This window comes from Delphinapterus leucas, chromosome 2, assembly GCF_059928025.1.
Source record: "Delphinapterus leucas isolate spDelLeu-1000000601 "Yukka" chromosome 2, BTC_Dleu_Yukka2, whole genome shotgun sequence".
Classification (NCBI taxonomy): domain Eukaryota; kingdom Metazoa; phylum Chordata; class Mammalia; order Artiodactyla; family Monodontidae; genus Delphinapterus; species Delphinapterus leucas.
In genome coordinates, this window is record NC_143130.1 from 153,737,943 (window position 1) to 153,757,415 (window position 19,473).

Consider the following 19,473-nt stretch of genomic DNA (forward strand, 5'->3'; position numbering starts at 1 on the left):
AGGGTTCAATCCCTGCTCAGGGAACTAAGATCCCGCGAGGCATACACCATGGCCAAACAAGACAAAGAAAAACTAACAAAAAATGACAAAAAGCAAAACAAAAAGAAAAACAATTATAAAGGGGATTTTGTTTTGATTTTCCAGAATGGGAACCAATGCACAAAGACACCATGATTACTTCCCCAAGAAAGTCAGGGTCCCTAACACTTTTCCTACAAGGCTCAAATCAGAGGTCTGATCTTGTCTTTCTGCCAAGCTTATCTGTGGTTAGAAAAGAACTGGTCCCGCCTGCCACCCAAAAACTTTTGTGGAACAGGGTTTTTGTTTGCCATATGCAAACTTTTGTGGGAGGGTCAAGGGCACATTGAGAAATACATGTGTGATTATATGCAAATAAGAAGGCCATCCCCAAAGTGTTATTCCCTCTGGATGGCAAGTGACTTTTTTTCTTGTACTTTTTTTTAATTTCCAAGTTTTCTACACTGAGTTTCTTATGTTGTAAAACAACAACTAATTAATGTTTAAAAGACTGATGAGAACAGACATCCTCTACTTTTGCCAAACTGGTTTCTCCTTCTGGAGCTGAGCACAAGCACTTGCTTGTCCCAGCCATTGGCTCTCTGTGCAAGCAAGCACTGTGGCCCTGCCTGGCACCATGGACAGTAATCAGGGAAGGGTGAAAGGGCAAGAAAGTCTGGGCCAGGCCAGGGCTCCGGGAGTACATTCAACCCCAAGCTGACTGCTTCTGAGGCATTACTGGGGAAATGCAAAAACGTTTCTAATTTTCTGTTCCTTCCCCACCTCCAATTTAAGCCCTGAATCATCACGTAAAGCAGTCGCTTGCTCCTTAGTCCTTTCAAACATTCATTTATTTACTGTACAAAATATTTACACTATTGCTGCAACTGTCTGGCCCTTTTGTCTGGCCTGACAAATTTGCAGCAGCAGGGCTTGGTCTCTGCTGAAGTTCTAGAAACATGCCGACATCTTCCTTGGTGTTCACTTGGTGCCTGGTCTCCTTTGAAGAGACTAAAGGCCAGGAGGTTAGCTGGCTCCCCAAGCATCTGGGTCACAAGGGCATAAATAAAACAAGCTGGCCAAAATAAGAAACGTGAATAGAAAACTGCTCAAGAAGTAACAGACACTCTTCCTTCTCTCCGACATGGTGTACCTCTCCCCACACTGGCTAGTTCCAAAGCAGGATTAGAAAAAAAGGTCAAAGGAAAGGCCTAAAGAGCAAAGATACTTTTGAATAGTTAGGAGAGAGAGGGTAAACGGGAAGAACAGAAAACCACAACAGTACCAAAGGGTTTTGTTAAACAAAGACCTTGGGGCTAAGGACCACCGCAGGATGCAGCTGGGCTGCAATGGTACCCAGGATGCTCTGAAAAGTGCTATGACTAGAGCTTAAAAGGACAGATCTAACCAAGAAAATCAGCTTGAGCTCCAGCATGAGTCTCTGGAGAGGAGAATGCAGAATCCAGGAGAGAAACAACAGCCAAAGACAGCAGAACCAACCCACGTGCCCCCCAGCTGGAAACCCTCTCTGGGCCCGAGGGGCAGCATCAGGTTTCCCGGGGGATGATGAAACTTGCCTGTACATATCCCATAGGAAAACACCGGGGCAGGCAGCAGCACCTTGTCCTGGTCCCTGAGGACAGCAGTGACCGTGTGGCATGGAGGACCCTGGGGTACAGAGGCCCTGATGCTTGATCCTAGACCCCAAGGATGAGTGAGGTCAGCACCCATGCCAAGAAGGACAAATGACAACTGCGAAGGAGTGAGGTCAGGCAGGAATTGTAGCAGCTCAGGAAGGCTTGTTCCTCGTGATCTCTGGGAACAGGAGGGCTCAGGCGTGCTTCCAGGAGGCCAAGGCACTGCTGCAAGTCCCGCCTCATCTCTGGACTCTTTGTACTTGCTGGTTTTGGCAATAAAGATGGCTTGTAAATATTTTCAGAGTCGAATGCCCCATTGGGAATGGTAGCTTGCAGCAAAGCCTTCTTAGAAACAGAAATTTGGGAATTCTATGAGATTTTGAGTCTTGAAAACGTCTTCATTCAAATCGTAATGAAAAAGGTGGTTGTCATCTTCCAAGAAACAGCTGCAGGTTCTCTTCAATCATCACATAACAGTGAACCTAATTTATCTTCCTCCCTCCTTAGCTGCCCTTGTTGGTAACTGATGGAGTGACAGGAAGTAACTGGGACAGCTAGGTGTTTATTTATCATCTGATGTATCTCCTCTATGTGTGTTCCCTGTGTCCTGACCCTAAGGACCTGTGAGGAGCAATTAAATTACTGATTCCTTTTCCCTTGCCTTAGTGCTGCCAGGGAACACCAAGCAAAGAGAGAACCAGGGATCGGTGGCATGCTATCATACTGTCCCAATCTCTTGCTCCAAAAGTTTCTTCAATAGAAATCTAAAGAACCCCCAGCTCTTAGCAGACCGCACAAGCTGGAGGTGAGTGGCCGAGCCCAGCCACACCTCAGTGTAAAGAACAAACTCAGGGACAAGCATCAGTAGTCTTCAAGCCAGCCACGTGCCTAGACATGCCCCATACCCTAAAGGAGAGTCACATTCAGCACTGGGGGCAACAGCCCAGCTATCTTTCACATTCTTAGGTCTGTCTATCTCACAGGCTTATACTCAAGAAAAAGCTTATTAGGGAGTTCTTCTTTGTGGATTAATGATCATTTCCAGAAACGCTTGCAAGGAAAGCTCCTTTTCCAGTTCTGACACCAGAGAAAAGATCCTTTTGTGCTATCAGTCACCATGAGAGGTAGTCCAGCGCCACTCCGGCTACTGAGAGCTTTCTAAGAACCAAGTGCAAGCATAGCAGCATGGCCCTCCTCGCGTGACTGAGTGAGTTGCTCAGATTATGTACCTGCCAAAGTGGCTTGTGGGGGGGGGGGATGGGAAAGGAGGGGCGAGGGAAGGACAAGGCTTGCAGGTGACTGAATACTCCAGACACGGAGAGCACGCAGCAGCTTCTGGCTGATGGTTTTGTGCACGTTAGGGTCAGTGGTTGTGTCTGTTATGTGCACCCGGATGCTCCAGAAAGCACGGGAGCCAAGTGGATGCCAAGAGAGTGGTCAGAGCATGCCAAAGCCCTCGCAGCCCTCACTGATGGCCAGCTGCAGCATCCTGTGCACCTCTTCATACGAGTCATACGTAGGGAGGCACAGCTGGTTGAAACTGGAAGGCCAAGGGGAGAGAAGTGATTAACTCACACCACCAGAAACACTGGCAAGGGCTGGAAATATAACCCCCCGTGACAGCACGCACCAGGCCGTCAGATACCCACCACGTGTGTGCAGTTGGTAGCGTGCTATGGGTCGGAGTGGCAATAATCTGGAACGAGGGACAGAGGGCGGCAAAGCCTCCAGGTGGTAGCTGAGACGAGCCTGTTGTGAACTGAAGCAGCCGAGCCAACTCCTCCTGCGTCAAACTGGAAACCACGGTCCAAAACCACCTCATGACCTGGCAGGGAGAGCACAAGGCTGGGGTCACACCTATGTGCAGCTTAGGAGTTGACCCCTGGGGAAGGAACAGGATATCCTGAAGTGGGGGCGGGCCCCGGTTACTGCATGCAGGTAGGAACGGCTAGAGTCGACAACCTCTTTAAAAGGAATTGATATTGTTACACGGTCAGGAGGGTAGTCGCTAATTACTTGGTTCTATTTCTCTGCCTTTCCAACGTACTGCCTCTGTGGCAGCAGCGTGACAGCCCTTAGGGACCAGGGTTCCCATCTGCCTGGATGACCACCTGCCTTTCCCACATATATCACTTTCCCACATATATCCCAGTTGATATGTCTGCTTCTCCGACTACTCGACTTTTTCCTTCTGAAACTTTTTCCTTACAAGACAGCACAAATTCGACCAGAAGAAATTTGGCCCACTTACCTTTTCTCTGAAATGCCATGAGCCACCAACGACCACCGCATGGGCTTTGAAGTCGGACACACTGATGTCCCCAGTCCCACACATCAGCAGCTGCAGAACAGTCAGGTGTCACGGGGCAGTCAGAGGGCAAAGCCCCACCGTAAGGGCCAAGTATGTTAACATGCAAAATGTGGCACACGGAAAACACCAAGAAGGAGACATGAGGTGAGGCCAGAACGCCAGAATGCTTCGGGAAATCCATTATAATAGGCCAATGGTTCCTAACCAGTGTGGTAAAAATCACACAGCTTAAAAAAAAAGAAAAAAAGATAGATAGACAGATGCCTATAGCCTTACCCCAGACCTACTGAATCAGAATCTCTGGGGACAGGTTACAAACTTGTGTATTTTGAAAAAGTTTCCCAAGGGCTTCTGATGCGCACCCTTAATTAAGAACTGCTGCTATATATTATTTTGAATTGAAACAGAGGACAGAAAGGGAACCAAGTATTTACTGACTGTCCGCTCTGCATGTGGCTTGGGAATACCAAGGGAAAAAGCAGGCCCTTCCCCTTTCATGAAGACCCCCCAGCCGCATTTATGATTCCTTTTTCCCAGGATCCATCCTTCTTTTCTGGATTGAACTTCTACTACCGTCCCTTCAGCCCTGCCTCTACTTGGTCAGATAAATGAAAAAGAATGCCAAAAAATGAGAACATTAATGACATCAGAACCCTAAACATCTTGTTGATGTTCTAATTTGGTTCAAGATCCAGCAAGTTACTTAGCAGACTCTAAGTATTCATCCAATAGCTATAAAGAATGAAACAACCTAATCAAAGAAAAGAAAAGCCCAAATTAAGCCTGAGAAGCTTGGCTCCTTCAAAAAGAACTTGCTAAACTAATGAGTAACTAAGAGCAGGATGGGGAACAACCGTTAAGAGACTTTGTCCTCCCTCCTATGCACTTCATGAATTGTTACAAATGCTTTGCTCCAGGATAAAACAAATTACACCAGAAGCTGTTCCTCAGCCCAGAAAATGACAGCAAGAGGTGACAGGTCTGTCAGAAACTTCAGGCTGAGAGATGGAGAGTTCATTATTCAGATTTCATATCTAAAGGTACAAAACATGTTGAAAATTGCATGAGGCTTTGATTCTTGTTTCGAAGCCAATTCAATTAATAAGGATAAAAACTGTGCAAGACTACTTGAAACTACTTTTTGTTTCCCCATTTTTAAAGAAGAACTTCCTCCCTACAGGAAATAGTTTACAGAAACATGCCCCTCATAAAGGCTACGGGAAGTTAAAGCTAAAGCTAGTAACCTGCATTGTGTGTATCATCTGTGAGCAGCAGGTAAAAGCAAACTGGTTTTATTTCTTGTCTATACCTGAAGTTCATGGAACTTCAATTTTGCTAATTATAGCAAGGTATTTACCATCTTATAGCCACATTTTGGGTGTTACAGGATCTAAAATAAGAACATATTAACTATATAGTGTTGTAACACAAAGCTGTGAAATGCATCACATCTTTTGGTTTGTTTCCTTCACTAGAATGTAGCTCTATGAGGACAGGGACTTGGTCTTATTCATTCCTAGCTCCCCAGTTCTTCAAAAGCACATGGCATAGAGAAGACATTCAATAAACAGTCTGAACAAATAAATTCTATTGTTCCCTTAAATCAACTTTAAAGGTCACAGGATTTACAAAGACTGTACAGGATACCAACATTCTTTACTACTTGACCAGTATCAATAATATTTGATGAATAAATATTAACTATTAATATTCATAATTAGTAATTTGCTGATTCCTAATTTTCACATTCAAATTTTTTAAAAGCTGGAGAAAGGGTCCACGCATGGAAGAGTGACAAAAGTAAAACCAACACTTAAAGGGCTTTCCTACTCCATCTCATAAAAGAAGGTGCAGTAATCCAGTTCCTGTGGGCATAATAAAAAGCAAGCCAAGAATAGGGGGTGTCAATTGTAAGCACTTACCTCAAGCTCATTCTCATCAAAAATAGCCAAAAGGTTCTCAGGGACCAACTCATTCAGGCCTGAAACAAAGTAGCCAAGTTAAAGCCATAACCACACCATGGATACAAGTATTTTCACCTCAAAGCCAAGAGTAGACAGGATCCCACCTTTTAGGAAATGTTCCACTTCCTCTTTCACTTGACTGGCCAGCCGATACTGGGCCAGCAAATTTAAATAGAAGATTTTATTCGCGTTGGTGACTGGGGTTTGAGCTCCACCTGTCATAAGTTCTATGACCTGAAAGAAGAGGCAAAAGACAGGGAGAGGATGTGGATTGGAGTTTATAAGATGACATCCGCCCAGTATGTCCCACAAACAGCATTATTGAACTCCACCATGGTCACAAATTCCTACTGTGCGTTCAGGTTTTCAACACACTTGGTTTTATTTAGTTACTAAGCTTAAGGTTTCCTACCGCTATTGCTATATATTCTCCTCGCTACTGTTTCTGAAGTGGGTCTCTCAGTAAGTCTCCTCTGACCTGGTCAAACAGTGGTGATGCAACAGGAAGATATTATGGTTCCTTGTTAGCAATATTTTAACATTTCTATGATCCAAAATTGAACCATTACTGACCTCTTCTCTTAAACCCCTGAGCCAATTGAGAATAAATAAAACCATATAAGTAGTGAAGAAGTCTTCTCAGGTCTCAAAAATTCTAAGATGGGCATAGATGTTCCCTACATTCTTCTATTTCCAACGTGAGTCAATAGAAGAAGCCACGGCTTGATACTTGGAGACTAACTTGCTACAGGATTTCAGTCACTTAGATATTTGGGCTCCCGATTTTTCTATCTGCAAAGAAAAAGCTGAACTGCACGATTCTCAAACAGAATTGGCACACTCCTTCCAATAAATAACTCCTAAGGGAGCTTTGAGGAAGCCCTGAAGCACAGCTCAATGCCACAACCCCAGAAAAACCTGTGTACAGTGACCATGGTTGTCTTCATAGGTGAGTAGTGAAGGCCTCCATTTAGTTACAAGATCAGATTTTAAGATCCTGACAACAGCATGGTAGGGACGGAACTTTGCTCCAAAGCAAGGATTCTCAATGGATCTAAACGTGTAAGACTTTTTTCTGTTACTGTGCACAATTCTGGATATTTTTATTTTATGTGTGTAAGCATTTCTAACTAGTAGCCTAAGTAGTAAATTACTAAGATTTAGTATTCATATTAAATCCATTTAAAATCAGTACTCCCCTAGGCCTGTGGACCCTAATTCAGTACTCCACTGACTCTAGACACCTTGCAGTGCTGGGTCAGGAAGACAGGCTCCACCCACACACGTGCAAAGGCCATCAGCCGGGATCCCCACAATGCTCCCAAAGGTATCTGATTATCAGTTCAGTGCTATCAGTGATCACAAGTTTTCAGTCATCGCTATTTTGCTTTCAATTATTTATAACTGCAACCTTAGCTTCATCGTTACCATTTGATATTATTTAACCCAAGGATGTAAACAAAACCACACTTGCATCAGAAATACTTTTGGCCATTAATTTTCTAGTAAAAAGTTTAAAAATATATACGCAAAGTGTTAAAATAGGAGTCATCTACCTCCCTGCCCCTAATGTTAAGAAAGACACTGTCATCCCTTCCAAAGCTGCTTGTGCAGTGACATTTCACTATCACTTAGTTCTTTCTCTACTGGAAAGTAGGAATGGGTGGGATGGATGGGTATATGTGCCTTTGGCTCCACTTAAACAGGCCAAGACCATACAGTGTGGGATGCAGTGCCCCAAAGCTATGCTCTCCAATATGGTTGTCACTAGTCACATGTGGTTATTTAGAAATTCAGTTATTTGGTCACACCAGCCACATTCTGGGTGCTCAAAAGCACAAACAGAGAACACTTCCATCATTGCAGAAAGTTATACTAGAGAGCCCTGCTCTAGAGAAGGGTGGGAAATGGGACCCACAGGCTTCAGTTCTCTTTCTCACCTTATCCAATTGACCTGATTTGTTATATTTCTCTTCTGCAAAGACCAGCTCCATCTCACTCATGTCATTGTTGAGGATGAAACAAACTTTAGATTTGTAGAATTCTGGGTCATCTGTTTCAAAGTACTGAGGAGACAGAAAGACACAGAACAGAACATGACTACTCTTACCCAGAAACGAAATTTGTAACTGCTTGGAACCACTTACCCATTCAACCTTAAGAATAATAAGCTGAGGGTGGAGAGATTCCAGAGTTAATGGCCAGGGGCCTTAGTAGAAAATGCACACCTAAGAGTTACCTTGTAATGCATACGCAGTCCTATGATTTGGGCCAAGAAAGAACGGGTGAAGCGAGCTCGGACCAACTGCTTGTAGGCTCCTCCTAGAGAGGACTCATAGAGACACTTGCCCACCAGGCGCCCTGCAAACTCATACATCTTTAGGCGCAGATGAGCGGGGCGATTAGGGTTGGGATGCACCTGTCAAAGAGAAAGATTAAAAGGCCCTGGGCCATTTTTCTTCAAGCCTAGTTCTGTGAAGATCCTCCCTCCCCAACTCTATCCCAAAGGAACAAAAATTTCAGTGTTAAGATCAAAGAGCCCATCCAAATGGCATTAGTTGTTTGGTAGCCACCATTGAGTAATTCAAAGTGATTGGATGGGGCTTCCCTGGTGGCACAGTGGTTGGGAATCCGCCTGCCAATGCAGGGGACATGGGTTCGAGCCCTGGTCTGGGAAGATCCCACATGCCGCGGAGCACCTGAGCCCGTGCGTCACAACTACTGAGTCTGCACTCTAGAGCCTGCGAGCCACAACTACTGAGCATGTGTGCCACAACTACTGAAGCCCGCATGCCTAGAGCCCATGCTCCACAACAAGAGAAGCCACTGCAATGAGAAGCTCGCGCACCGCAACAAAGAGTAGCCCCCACTCACCACAACTAGAGAAAGCCCGCATGCAGCAATGAAGACCCAGCACAGCCAAAAATAAATTAATTAATTAATTAATTTTTTTTAAAACAAGTGATTGGAGGATAAAGGGCAAAGATGGACTTACATTAAATTGAAGAATCTTATATTTATTTCATGGTCCCTGGCTGCAAACAGAAGTTAATCACTGGATGATATAATGCCTTTTCCCTAAGCCAGAACTTCTTTCAGCCAAAGTCTACTTCTCTACTCCACCTAGTCAAAGATCTCGTACAGGGGCTTCCCTGGTGGCACAGTGGTTAAGAATCCACCTGCCAATGCAGGAGATATGACTCAAGACCTGGTCCAGGAAGATCCCACATGCTGTGAACCAACTAAGCCCATGCACCACAACGATTGTAGAGCCTGTGAGCCACAACTACTGAAGCCTGCGCTCCTAGAGCCCATGCTCCGCAACAAGAGAAGCCACTGCAATGAGAAGCCCGTGCACCACAACGAAGAGTAGCCCCCGCTCTCCACAACTACAGAAAAGCCCGTGCACAGCAACAAAGACCCAACACAGCCAAAAATAAATAAATAAAATAAATAAATTAAAAAAAAAGAGAGAGATCTTGTACAGAGTTCAATTGCTTCAGGTATGTTTTTTTTTGTGGTACGTGGGCCTCCCACTGTTGTGGCCTCTCCCGTTGCGGAGCACAGGCTCCGGACGCGCAGGCTCAGCCGCCATGGCTCACGGGCCCAGCCACTCCACGGCATGTGGGATCTTCCCAGACCGGGGCACGAACCCGTGTCCCCTGCATCGGCAGGCAGACTCTCAACCACTGCGCCACCAGGGAAGACCTCAGGTATGTTTTGAGAAAAGTGGCTTAATTATTAAAACACTAAGGAGTAGAATAGCCACTGTATTATAATGCTTTTAAGTTAAATATTCATCTGTCTGCATTTTCTCTCATTTTTCAGATGAAATAATGAAGGCAAAGAGGAGGGAGGCAATCTGATTAGTTCAAACTCTTCTTATTAGTCTCTTCATTATAACACAATCCACACTTTCCTCCCACCCACGCGGAAGTCACAGACTCACTAATGCTTGGTTGGTGTCACTGAATCGGGTGAAGAGCTGATTGGTGGTGTCAAATAGTGCTTTGCAGATTAGCTCAAACCATTCCCGGCGAGGCCCTCCCCAGTCCAGAGCTGAAAGTATAATAAAAATAAAAAGTGACTCTGGCCTACCACCTCTTATCACTTTTGTTCATTTATTCATCATTTTATACTCTCCGATCCTTACTTCCTGCATTCCACCACCCTGGTGTCCCCCATTCCATCCCACCTCAGCTATGGACTTTTATTGAAATCCCCTCTTTCTGTAGGATTAAAGGTATTCTGATCACTAAGCTAATGCCTCCTAGTGTGGGGATACAGATCAGAGAGCCTAGGAAACTGACATTTCTCTACAAAGGTTACTTTACCCTTCTGCTTCAAACTCTCCCTCCAAGTCCCTGTATGTATGTGCTTTACAAGGTCTACCACGCTATTAGCCATTAAACGCCACCCTTTTTGTCTTGACTCATGACTTCTTTTTCCCAGGGAAAAAGAAGCTGGGGCAGGGGTGGCGAGTATGTGTAGGGGGGTTGCTTTTGTTTTTGTGGATGCGGGGTAAGGAGACAAGGAGGAGTGGGAAGGAGAGTTTAAAAAGATGAGTATGAAATTTCAAAACTGACCTTCTTCGTCCTGAAAAACCACTTCAAAGTTCTTGCTCCAATCTGAGATGGAGAAATTCCGAGTGGCTTTCAGAGACTGAAAAGCAGTGAAAGAAAAAGAAAGGAAACTGTCAGAACACTGGCCAGTCTCTCTTGGGTGTTAAAGACAAAAACACAAGAACATTGCCATTGTCCATGTAATAACCACAAGTACCTGGAGGCAATATATTACTCATAAATAAGCTTTAATACTACCATCTTATATTTTTTTATTTTTTGCAGTACGTGGGCCTCTCACAGTTGTGGCCTCTCCCGTTGCGGAGCACAGGCTCCGGATGCGCAGGCTCAGCGGCCATGGCTCATGGGCCCAGCCGCTCCGCGGCATGTGGGATCTTCCCAGACCAGGGCACGAACCCATGTCCCCTGCATTGGCAGGCAGACTCTCGACCACTGCGCCACCAGGGAAGCCCACCACCTTATATTTAAAATGTAAATATCTCCAGAAGAAATCTAAAATTAAAAAAATAATCTAATTCATATTTATACCATTGCCTAACTGGAAAGTTGAAACTTCTTTTTTTTAATAATCCTCATTTTATTAATGAGAAAACTCTTAAATAAAGAAGTAACAATGGCTCAGATCAGTAAGCTGTCAGCAACAGAACCAAGGAGTCTTGGTTTTCAGTAAAGTACAGTCTATCCACTAGACATTTTTAGCCACAAGGCTAGGTTCAGAACAGGAAGCCATGCCACAAGGAGAATGTGGCTGAGAAAAGGGGTTCCCAGCAGCATCTACCAGAGCTAAATATCACAAACACTTTCTGGACAGGGACCAAGGCCTTCTCATTCTCAAGGAACGTAAGAACTATGCCAGTGTCTATGTAGTGGAGTCAGACACACATCAGGCGTTCCTTTTCCGTCAGGCCAGAGTGACAACAAAAATCATTTCCTTTAATCCCACAAGAGCTCTTCTATTCCTGGGATTCAATAACAGGAACTTTCTTCTATAACAACAACTTAACACCTGCCCTTAATGCTTTTAAGTTAAATAGTCATCTGTCTGCATCTTCTCTTATTTTACAGATGACATAATGAAGGCAAAGAGGAGGGAAGCAATCTGATTAGTTCAGACTAGTAAGAGTTCCATGAAATTGTTCAGGAGCTAGTTCAGTCTGGTTTTAAAGCCAGTGTGTCAACTAGTCTCTCCTTTCGATAACATACCTCCAACAAATCTGCCCCAAATGCAGTACAATCAAATGCATAGAACACCATCTTCAATACGTTTAAAGAAGAGAGAGATGTGGGTTTCATAAAAAAGATAACCTGCAGAATATAACCAAATATCACAGAGGTTTCTAGTTGGAAACTTTTGACAGGGATGAAACTTTACGCACCGATTCCAACAAGGCATGTCTGCTGACCTTCAGGGTGACTTTGGAATGTGGTCTTTTCATATGTACCTGCCGAAGCTCTCTCTGGAAAAAGTTCACCTTGTCCTGAAAGGTCTCAGAGCCTCCTAAGGAGCAGCAAGATCCATCACGATTACAGCCTCATTATAAGACACCTGTGCAGCCACCCCTACACCCTGAGGCACCCAGATATCTGGGGTCAATGCCTACCCCATCAGAATCTCTGTCCAAACTCACCTAGGTTTTTATGGAGTGAGCGGATGAACGTGGCCGCTAGGATGTTCCTCTCCTTACAGCTGAGCTCCACAGGAGGCTGAATGCCATCATCCACCACCAGTGTGAGCAGCTTATGGACAGGGTCAGGGCCAAGGTATGAAAACTAACAAAAGGAAAACAAAAAAAAGAAAAGGAGTTAATCTATAAAGCCCTCAAATCCAGCAAAAAGCCTTCACATCCCTACCCTTCTGACCAACAAACAAAAACAAGTTAAGCCTGTTTTCCCCAAGTAAGTACCTACCAGGAGTACATCTCCTTGTCTTTCACCTCAGTGCTCTATGATTCAGATTTTATTTTAAATTACTCGAGTCACAGAGACCACCTTTAGTAAGGATCACAGGCAACACTACAGACTTTCCAACATAAAATGTAAGAAGGGTGAAAGCAGGAAGGATATGTAAAATAGCAAATGAGCACCTGAATAGGTTGGGCAAACTGGCTGGAGGAAAATGATTTGCCTTTAGATTCCAAAAGCTCAGAAGAGTTTAAAAAAAAAAAAACACTTTTTAAATTTTTAAAAAATTTTTTTAATAGATGAGACTACTGGTGCTAAAAGAGCTATCTTTGGCACGCTGGGAAGCCAAGCTCAGGTCAGAGTTACCAGCACCCTCTCCATTAACTTAGTCTTAGGGACAAAAAGATAACTGTTGAAGTATTCTGACTTGCTACCAATTGCTGTTTCTGTAGGCACGTGTCCTCCTAGAACTACATCCTTCACGAGGAGGTAACAACTCCTTCTTTATTTGGCAATAAATCCTGTGTGCACAATGAGAACTTCCAGAAACACCAAAAGTCCTTCAAGGAAAAAAGAAAAGGTTGAGATGTTGGAGGCTGAAGCCTGCTCTACGTGAACCGGATGTAAGGTTCAACTTACTTTTGTTCCTGGGCACACTCGGAAGGTATAAAGGCGCCAGGGAATGATTTTCAGGTAGAACTCCTTCACTGAGAATTGCTGGAGGACCAACATATAGAAAATGAAGTGAATGATAAATAAACAGGTTCTATTTGAGTACAGTAATTCAAATATCAGTCCCCATCTACATTTCTCATGATAACCCTTTGCCTCTCTGAACAAAGAAGATAACTTAGGACTGAAATCAAATAGAAAACATCAACTCTATCTTAAAATAGGCAAATTTAAAGTATTACTCTCACCATGCAATTTCACACAGATATTTCATAATCTTAATACTCAAGTCTTACTACCATTTCCAAATATCTGAGATCAGGTTTTCACTTTATAAGTAGATAACATTTCACCTAGAAACAATCAAAATCTTCTGCTTAGCCAGATGCTGCTCAGAGAGACTTCTTCCAAGTCAGCGGACAGGGAACACCAGTGGCCCACACCCACTGCTTTATCTCTATTTGAATGGCACCAAGGATTTGCTGGGGAAGAGGGGGGTGGGGATGGGAGGAGTCTCATACAAAAAAGTTCATAAAAATCCTTTATGTCAGAATAAAAAGAGGTCTGTTGCCATTTACAATAAAAGAAAAGACAATGCAATAACTTTTTAATCTAAAAAAAACCCCTGGGCTTCCCTGGTGGCGCAGTGGTTGAGAGTCCGCCTGCCGATGCAGGGGACATGGGTTCGTGCCCCGGTCCAGGAGGATCCCACATGCCGCGGAGCGGAGCGGCTGGGCCCATGAGCCATGGCCGCTGGGCCTGCGCGTCCGGAGCCTGTGCTCCGCAGCGGGAGAGGCCACAACAGTGAGAGGCCCGTGTACCGCAAAAAAATAAAAAATAAACCCTATGGGGCTTCCCTGGTGGGGCAGTGGTTAACAATCTGCCTGCCAACGCAGGGGACGCGGGTTCAAGCCCTGGTCCGGGAAGATCCCACATGCTGCGGAGCAACTAAGCCCGTGTGCCACAACTACTGAGCCTGTGCTATAGAGCCTGCAAGCCACAACTACTAAGCCCGCGTGCCACACTACTGAAGCCTGTACGCCTAGAGCCTGTGCTCCGCAACAAAGAGAGTAGCCCCCTCTCGCCACAACTAGAGAAAGCCCCTGTGCGGCAATGAGGACCCAAAACAGCCAAAAATAAATAAATAAAATAAATATTGAAAAATAAATAAAAAATTTAAAACCCTGTTATCTGAACATGTAGTAGGTCAGATTCTTTTTCTTGATTTTTAAAGAACTCTTCATTAAAGAAAATTTCAAACACATACTAAAGAAGAGAAAACAGTACAATGAAGTCATCACCAGCTTCAACAATTATCAGGTCACAGCCAATCTTGTTTTATCTCTACCTGACCATTTCCCTCTTTGCCATTCCCCCAGGCCAAATTAAGGCTGGATTTTTAAATGATGAATAGTGCATAGCAAAGTGTTCTAAAGTAGAACAGAATTAGAACTCAGGTTTGGTTATGCAATTAAAGGAATGTAATGGGATGTTTCAAGATTCTCATTTTTCTGAGGTCTGTATGAATAAGCAAAATACAAACACTAAAAAAGAAAACCCCTAAGACAAAGCGCCTCTTAGCTCAGGGGCCTTGGGAAGTTCACCTCCTTGTCTCTGCCAAAATTTCTCTATTCCAATCCTGTACATGGATCATGACATCTGTTGTGGTTTCACAAATCACTGAATGAAAGATCAAATTATTCTGAAATAGTACAAGGGTCCAACAGTAATTTTTACACTAGTGAGAAATTGTTAATGGTTAAAAGTAGCTTTCTTTAAAACTCTGAGAGCCATGCCTTGAAAAATCTTCCCAGAAGCAATCAAACAGCAGAACGCCACAGGTGCTCTAAAGTCCCAAGGCACAGACTCTCTAGACAGAGATGTAATCCAGCCAAACCAGACATGGGCAACAGAAGAGGAGGCCCGGCCTTCTGCTCAACTTGAAGCAGCCTCCTCAGTATCCCTGAACCCCAACACGGCAATGATCTCGCTCTGATTCTCCGACGGTTGCTTTGTGGATTTTGTAACCAAATACCAATTACAAGCAGGCTCGGTTGGGGGGGGAGGGCAAGAATGAGAGTTCCAACCTTTGGTGACACGTAGCAGTACACCTTCTTCGGTTTCTTCACCTTCTCAGGCGTGTGACACTCAGAGGGTGAGTCTTCATCTTCCTCCTCCAGAGCCGTGGAGGGCCGGCGCTGGGCAGAGCTTGTGTGCATGGGCGGGAGGTGCCACGGCGTGCTGGTGCAGTTGGCAGCATTATACAGATAAGCTTCAAAGTAAATGCTCACTCCTGAGGTGGACACATTGCGTTCGACAATATTCCTCTCATTCTCTGAAGTATAACAAGGAATAAGGTTTAAAGTGCAAGACAGGGGAGAAAGTTACCTATCATTAGACCTTTAGTCCACAGAGCTCTAAACCAAGTTTGGCTCAAATATCTAATATTTGTGGGGTTGGTCAGAAGAATGCAGACGTGCAAAGAACAAGTGGCCTGAGAAGAGGACTAAATCACAGCTCTTCTCTCAACTCACCACTTAGGACAATAATGTCAAATTCGCCATTATTGATTGGCTGGTTTTGGTATGAAATGCAGGCATGGAAGCAGCCTCGAGAATGCAGGGTGAGCCGCAAGAACACCTGGCAGGTCTGCCGGTTGGATGTCACTGACTTCTCAAATGAGACACCAGTGCTCTCTTCTTCCGGAGGACCGAGCTACAGGAGGAAAACAAAGCAACATGAACCATACATAATTTTCCCTGTTTGCACAGTAATTTACTCCTACAAAGAATTTTCCTATCTACGAGCTAATCAAAGTCTCACAGTTACTAATGAGATAGGTATTGTCAGATGAAGGAAGGCAGGCACAACAGTCAGGGAGAAGGAGATGGATGGAAGTGAACTAGAGAGGGTGAGAGTGACAGGTGGGAGCACGCAGGGCAAGATGGGAGCCTGCTTACCTCATGAATGGACAGACTGTAATTGTGCTCATCTCTCAAGGACGTGGAATTGTTGGTAGGGTTGTCATACTCATCTCGGGGCACTATTTGAAGAGTGTGTGGCTGCCCACAGGTCAACACGAGAGTAGAAAAATGGCACACAATTTTGGTCTTGGAAGGAACCACCATTCCTGGAACAAAGACAATGGAACATAACGTCAGAGAGGTGATTTTTAGGGCACAAAGATCTACTCAGTCAGTGAGTCCTAGAAAGCTGGGTGCCAGCCCAGTTCCTAGGGATAAACAATACCATTATGAGGCAGAGAAAAAGAAAGAAAACAAAGAGATTAATTCAAATGAACTTCTGGGAACTCATTTTTACAAATTCCTAACCACTGCAAGCACTAAACAAAATGACAGAAAAACTTGGAGAAAACAGAACTGAGAGTTATAGATATAGTACCAAGAACCCCCCTGGGAACCTACAAGTGAAGCAGGCCTTAAAAATAAGTGAATAATTGCAAAATAAACAAACAAACTCGAAACATTTAGGTGCAAATCTAACAAAACACGTATAAGATTTGTATGTTGAAAACTACAAAACGCTGATTAAAGAAATAAATTCAGGACTTCCCTGGTGGCGCAGTGGTTAAGAACTCGCCTGCCAATGCAGGGAATATGGGTTCAAGCCCTGGTCTGGGAAGATTCCACATGCCGTGGAGCAACTAAGTCTGTTCGCCCCAACTACTAAGCCCACGTGCCACAACTACTGAAGCTCGCATGCCTAGAGCCCGTGCTCCACAACAAGAGAAGCCACCTCACTGAGAAGCCCACGCACTGCAATGAAGAGTAGCCCTCGCTCGCCACAGCTTGAGAAAGCCCACACGCGGCAACGAAGACCCTATGCAGCCAAAAATAAATAAATAAAATTAATTAATTTAAAAAGAAAAAGAATTTCAGAGGCATACTATGTTTATGAATTCGAAGACTCAACATAGCAAAGATGTCAATCCTTCCCTAATGATATATAATTTTAACACAATTCTTATCAAAATCTCAGCAAGATTTTTTGGTAGATTTACACAGTATTATTCTAAAATTTATATGGAAAGGCAAAGGATCTAGAATAGCTAAAACAATTATAAAAAAGAAGAGTAAAGTGGAAAAAGTCAGTTTATTCAATTTCAAGACTTATTACATAGCTGTGTAATTAAGATTCCGGTATTGGTGGAGGGACAGACACACAGATCAATGGTATAGAACAAAGAACCCAGAAGTAGATCCCCACAAATATGCCCAACTGATCCCTGACAAAGGTGCAGAAGCAATGTAATAGGGGAAAGCTAGCCTTTTCAACAAAAGATGCTGGAGCAACTGGACAAGAAAGAAAAATCCTGACCTAATATACAAAAGTTAACTAAAAATGGATCATGACCTTAAATATTAAAAGTAAAACTAGGAAACTTTTAGGAAAAAAAACATAGGAGAATATCCTTGGAATCTAGGACTCGTCAAAGAGTTCTCAGGTACCAAAAGCATGATCCATAAAAGGAAAACAATAAATTGACTTCAGCAAAATTAAAAAGTCTTGCTCTGTGAAAGACCCTGTTAAGGGGATGAAAAGGAAAGCTAAAGCTTGAGAGAAAATATTTGCAAACCACATTTCTAACAAAGGACTTACAGAACTCTCAAAACTCAATAGTAAAAAACAAAAAATACATTTAGAAAATGGATGAAATACATGAAAAGACATTTCATCAAAAAAGGGCACACACAAGGCAAATAAGCATATAAAAAGATGTTCAACATTGTTAACCACTAGGGATATGCAAATTAAAACCACCATTTATAATGGCCCCAAACTGAAAACAACCCAGATGTTCTTCAACTGGTGAATGGTTAAACAAAGTATGGTATATTCACACCAAGCAATACTACCCAGCTATAAAAAGGAACCAACTACTGATATACTCAACCTGGATGAATCTCCAGAGAAATATGCTGAGTGCAAAAAAGGTACGTTAACCAAAAGGTTACATACTGTTATGATCCCATTTATATAATATTCTTGAAATGGCAAAATTACAGAAATGGAGAACAGATTAGTGGGCTGCCAGGAGTTAAAAAACAGGTGGGTGAGGGAGGGAAAATGGGTGTGGCTGTCAAAAGGCAACATGAAGGATCTCTGTGGTGATGGAAATGTTCTGTGTCTTGACTGTATCCATGTCAATAACCTGGCTGTGATACTGTACTTTTGTTCTGTAAGATGTCACCACTGGGAAAAGTGGGTCAAGGTACAGAGCATCTCTCTGTATTATCTCTTACAACTGTAGGAAAATCTAAAATCATGTCAAAATAAACAGTTCAGTTTTAGTTTAAAAAGAAAAGGGCTGGTACACATTATAAGGATATGAACTGTTCTCCACTGGTGGCAAGGAGGCAAGGTGAGGCAACTCCTTTTCGTGTGGAAAGGAGTCTGTGAGTGAGTCACTGAAGCAAAGGAGGAAATACCTGGAGAGAGAGAAGGCTTGGGAGCCACCTTGTCCAGAGGCTTCCTCTGTTATAAGAGAAAGAAAACTGAGGACCTTTCATGCAAACATATGCAAATCTTCTCAAGACCCCTCTTGTTATGGTTTGACTCCCAAAGTGGACACCAACCTGGCTAGTATCTAATGACACCGTCAAAAGGAAGCCAAGGCAGGGCAAACAGGGCAGCCAGGGTCTCAGCACACTAAACGGTATGTTGCAGAACCAGGAGTCAGAGATTATACTTTTAGGCTTTAAAGCACATGAACATCTATTATCTGGCACAAAGGACACAAGGGGGTAAAAAAAGTTGAGATAGAGGCCTCAATTCTTAAGATGCTAGAAGCTTGGGCAGACACTCTTCAGTAAGAAGTAAAACACATACTGGCAGCAAGGGTAGGATTAGGGTGATTTTACTTGAAAAGGTTTCAAAAACCAGAAGACTTTGGTCTATTCTGGCACCCTCACCCCTTAAGAACTTACCCGGCTGATGACACAGCAATTCCACTCCTAGAGAAATGAAAAGATATGTGCACACAAAAACTGTACACAAATGTTCACATCAGCATTATTCATGGTAGTCAAAAGCGAAAACAACCCAAAAGTCCATCAACTGATGAATGGATAAATAAAATGTGGTATATCCATATAATGTAATATTATTTAGCAATAAAAGAAATGAGGTACTGATTCATGCTATAGTGTGGACAAACCTCAAAAGCATTATGCTAAGTGCAACAAGCCAGTCACAAACGGCCACATATGTTATGATCACGCTTTTATGCAATGTAAATGGTAGAGTAGTACCCAGAGTATGCAAATCCACAGAGGCAGATCAGCGGTTACCTAGGGCTAAGGGATTTGGGGAAAATATGGAGTGACCTGGGTACAGGGTGATGGGGTGATGAAAATGCTCCAAAA

At 43.5% G+C, this 19,473-nt stretch overlaps 1 protein-coding gene across 7 annotated transcripts in view; it reads right to left on the minus strand.

The window, feature by feature from the left end:
• Positions 1-851: 851 nt before the first annotated feature.
• AREL1 (apoptosis resistant E3 ubiquitin protein ligase 1) overlaps positions 852-19,473 on the minus strand; it is a 43,298-nt gene continuing 24,676 nt past the window's right edge. For 6 of the 7 annotated variants that reach the window (XM_022576550.3, XM_022576551.2, XM_022576549.2 and 3 more), the window contains 15 exons: positions 16,048-16,217; positions 15,622-15,802; positions 15,175-15,422; positions 13,055-13,132; positions 12,142-12,283; positions 11,890-12,011; positions 10,517-10,592; positions 9,880-9,989; positions 8,170-8,349; positions 7,871-7,996; positions 6,035-6,164; positions 5,889-5,947; positions 3,907-3,996; positions 3,305-3,480; positions 852-3,195 (listed from right to left, as the gene is read on the minus strand). In XM_022576550.3, coding sequence (XP_022432258.1) covers positions 3,093-3,195; positions 3,305-3,480; positions 3,907-3,996; positions 5,889-5,947; positions 6,035-6,164; positions 7,871-7,996; positions 8,170-8,349; positions 9,880-9,989; positions 10,517-10,592; positions 11,890-12,011; positions 12,142-12,283; positions 13,055-13,132; positions 15,175-15,422; positions 15,622-15,802; positions 16,048-16,217 — 1,991 coding nt within the window. In that variant the 3' untranslated portion in view covers positions 852-3,092. The other variant, XM_022576552.2, reaches the window with a different exon arrangement.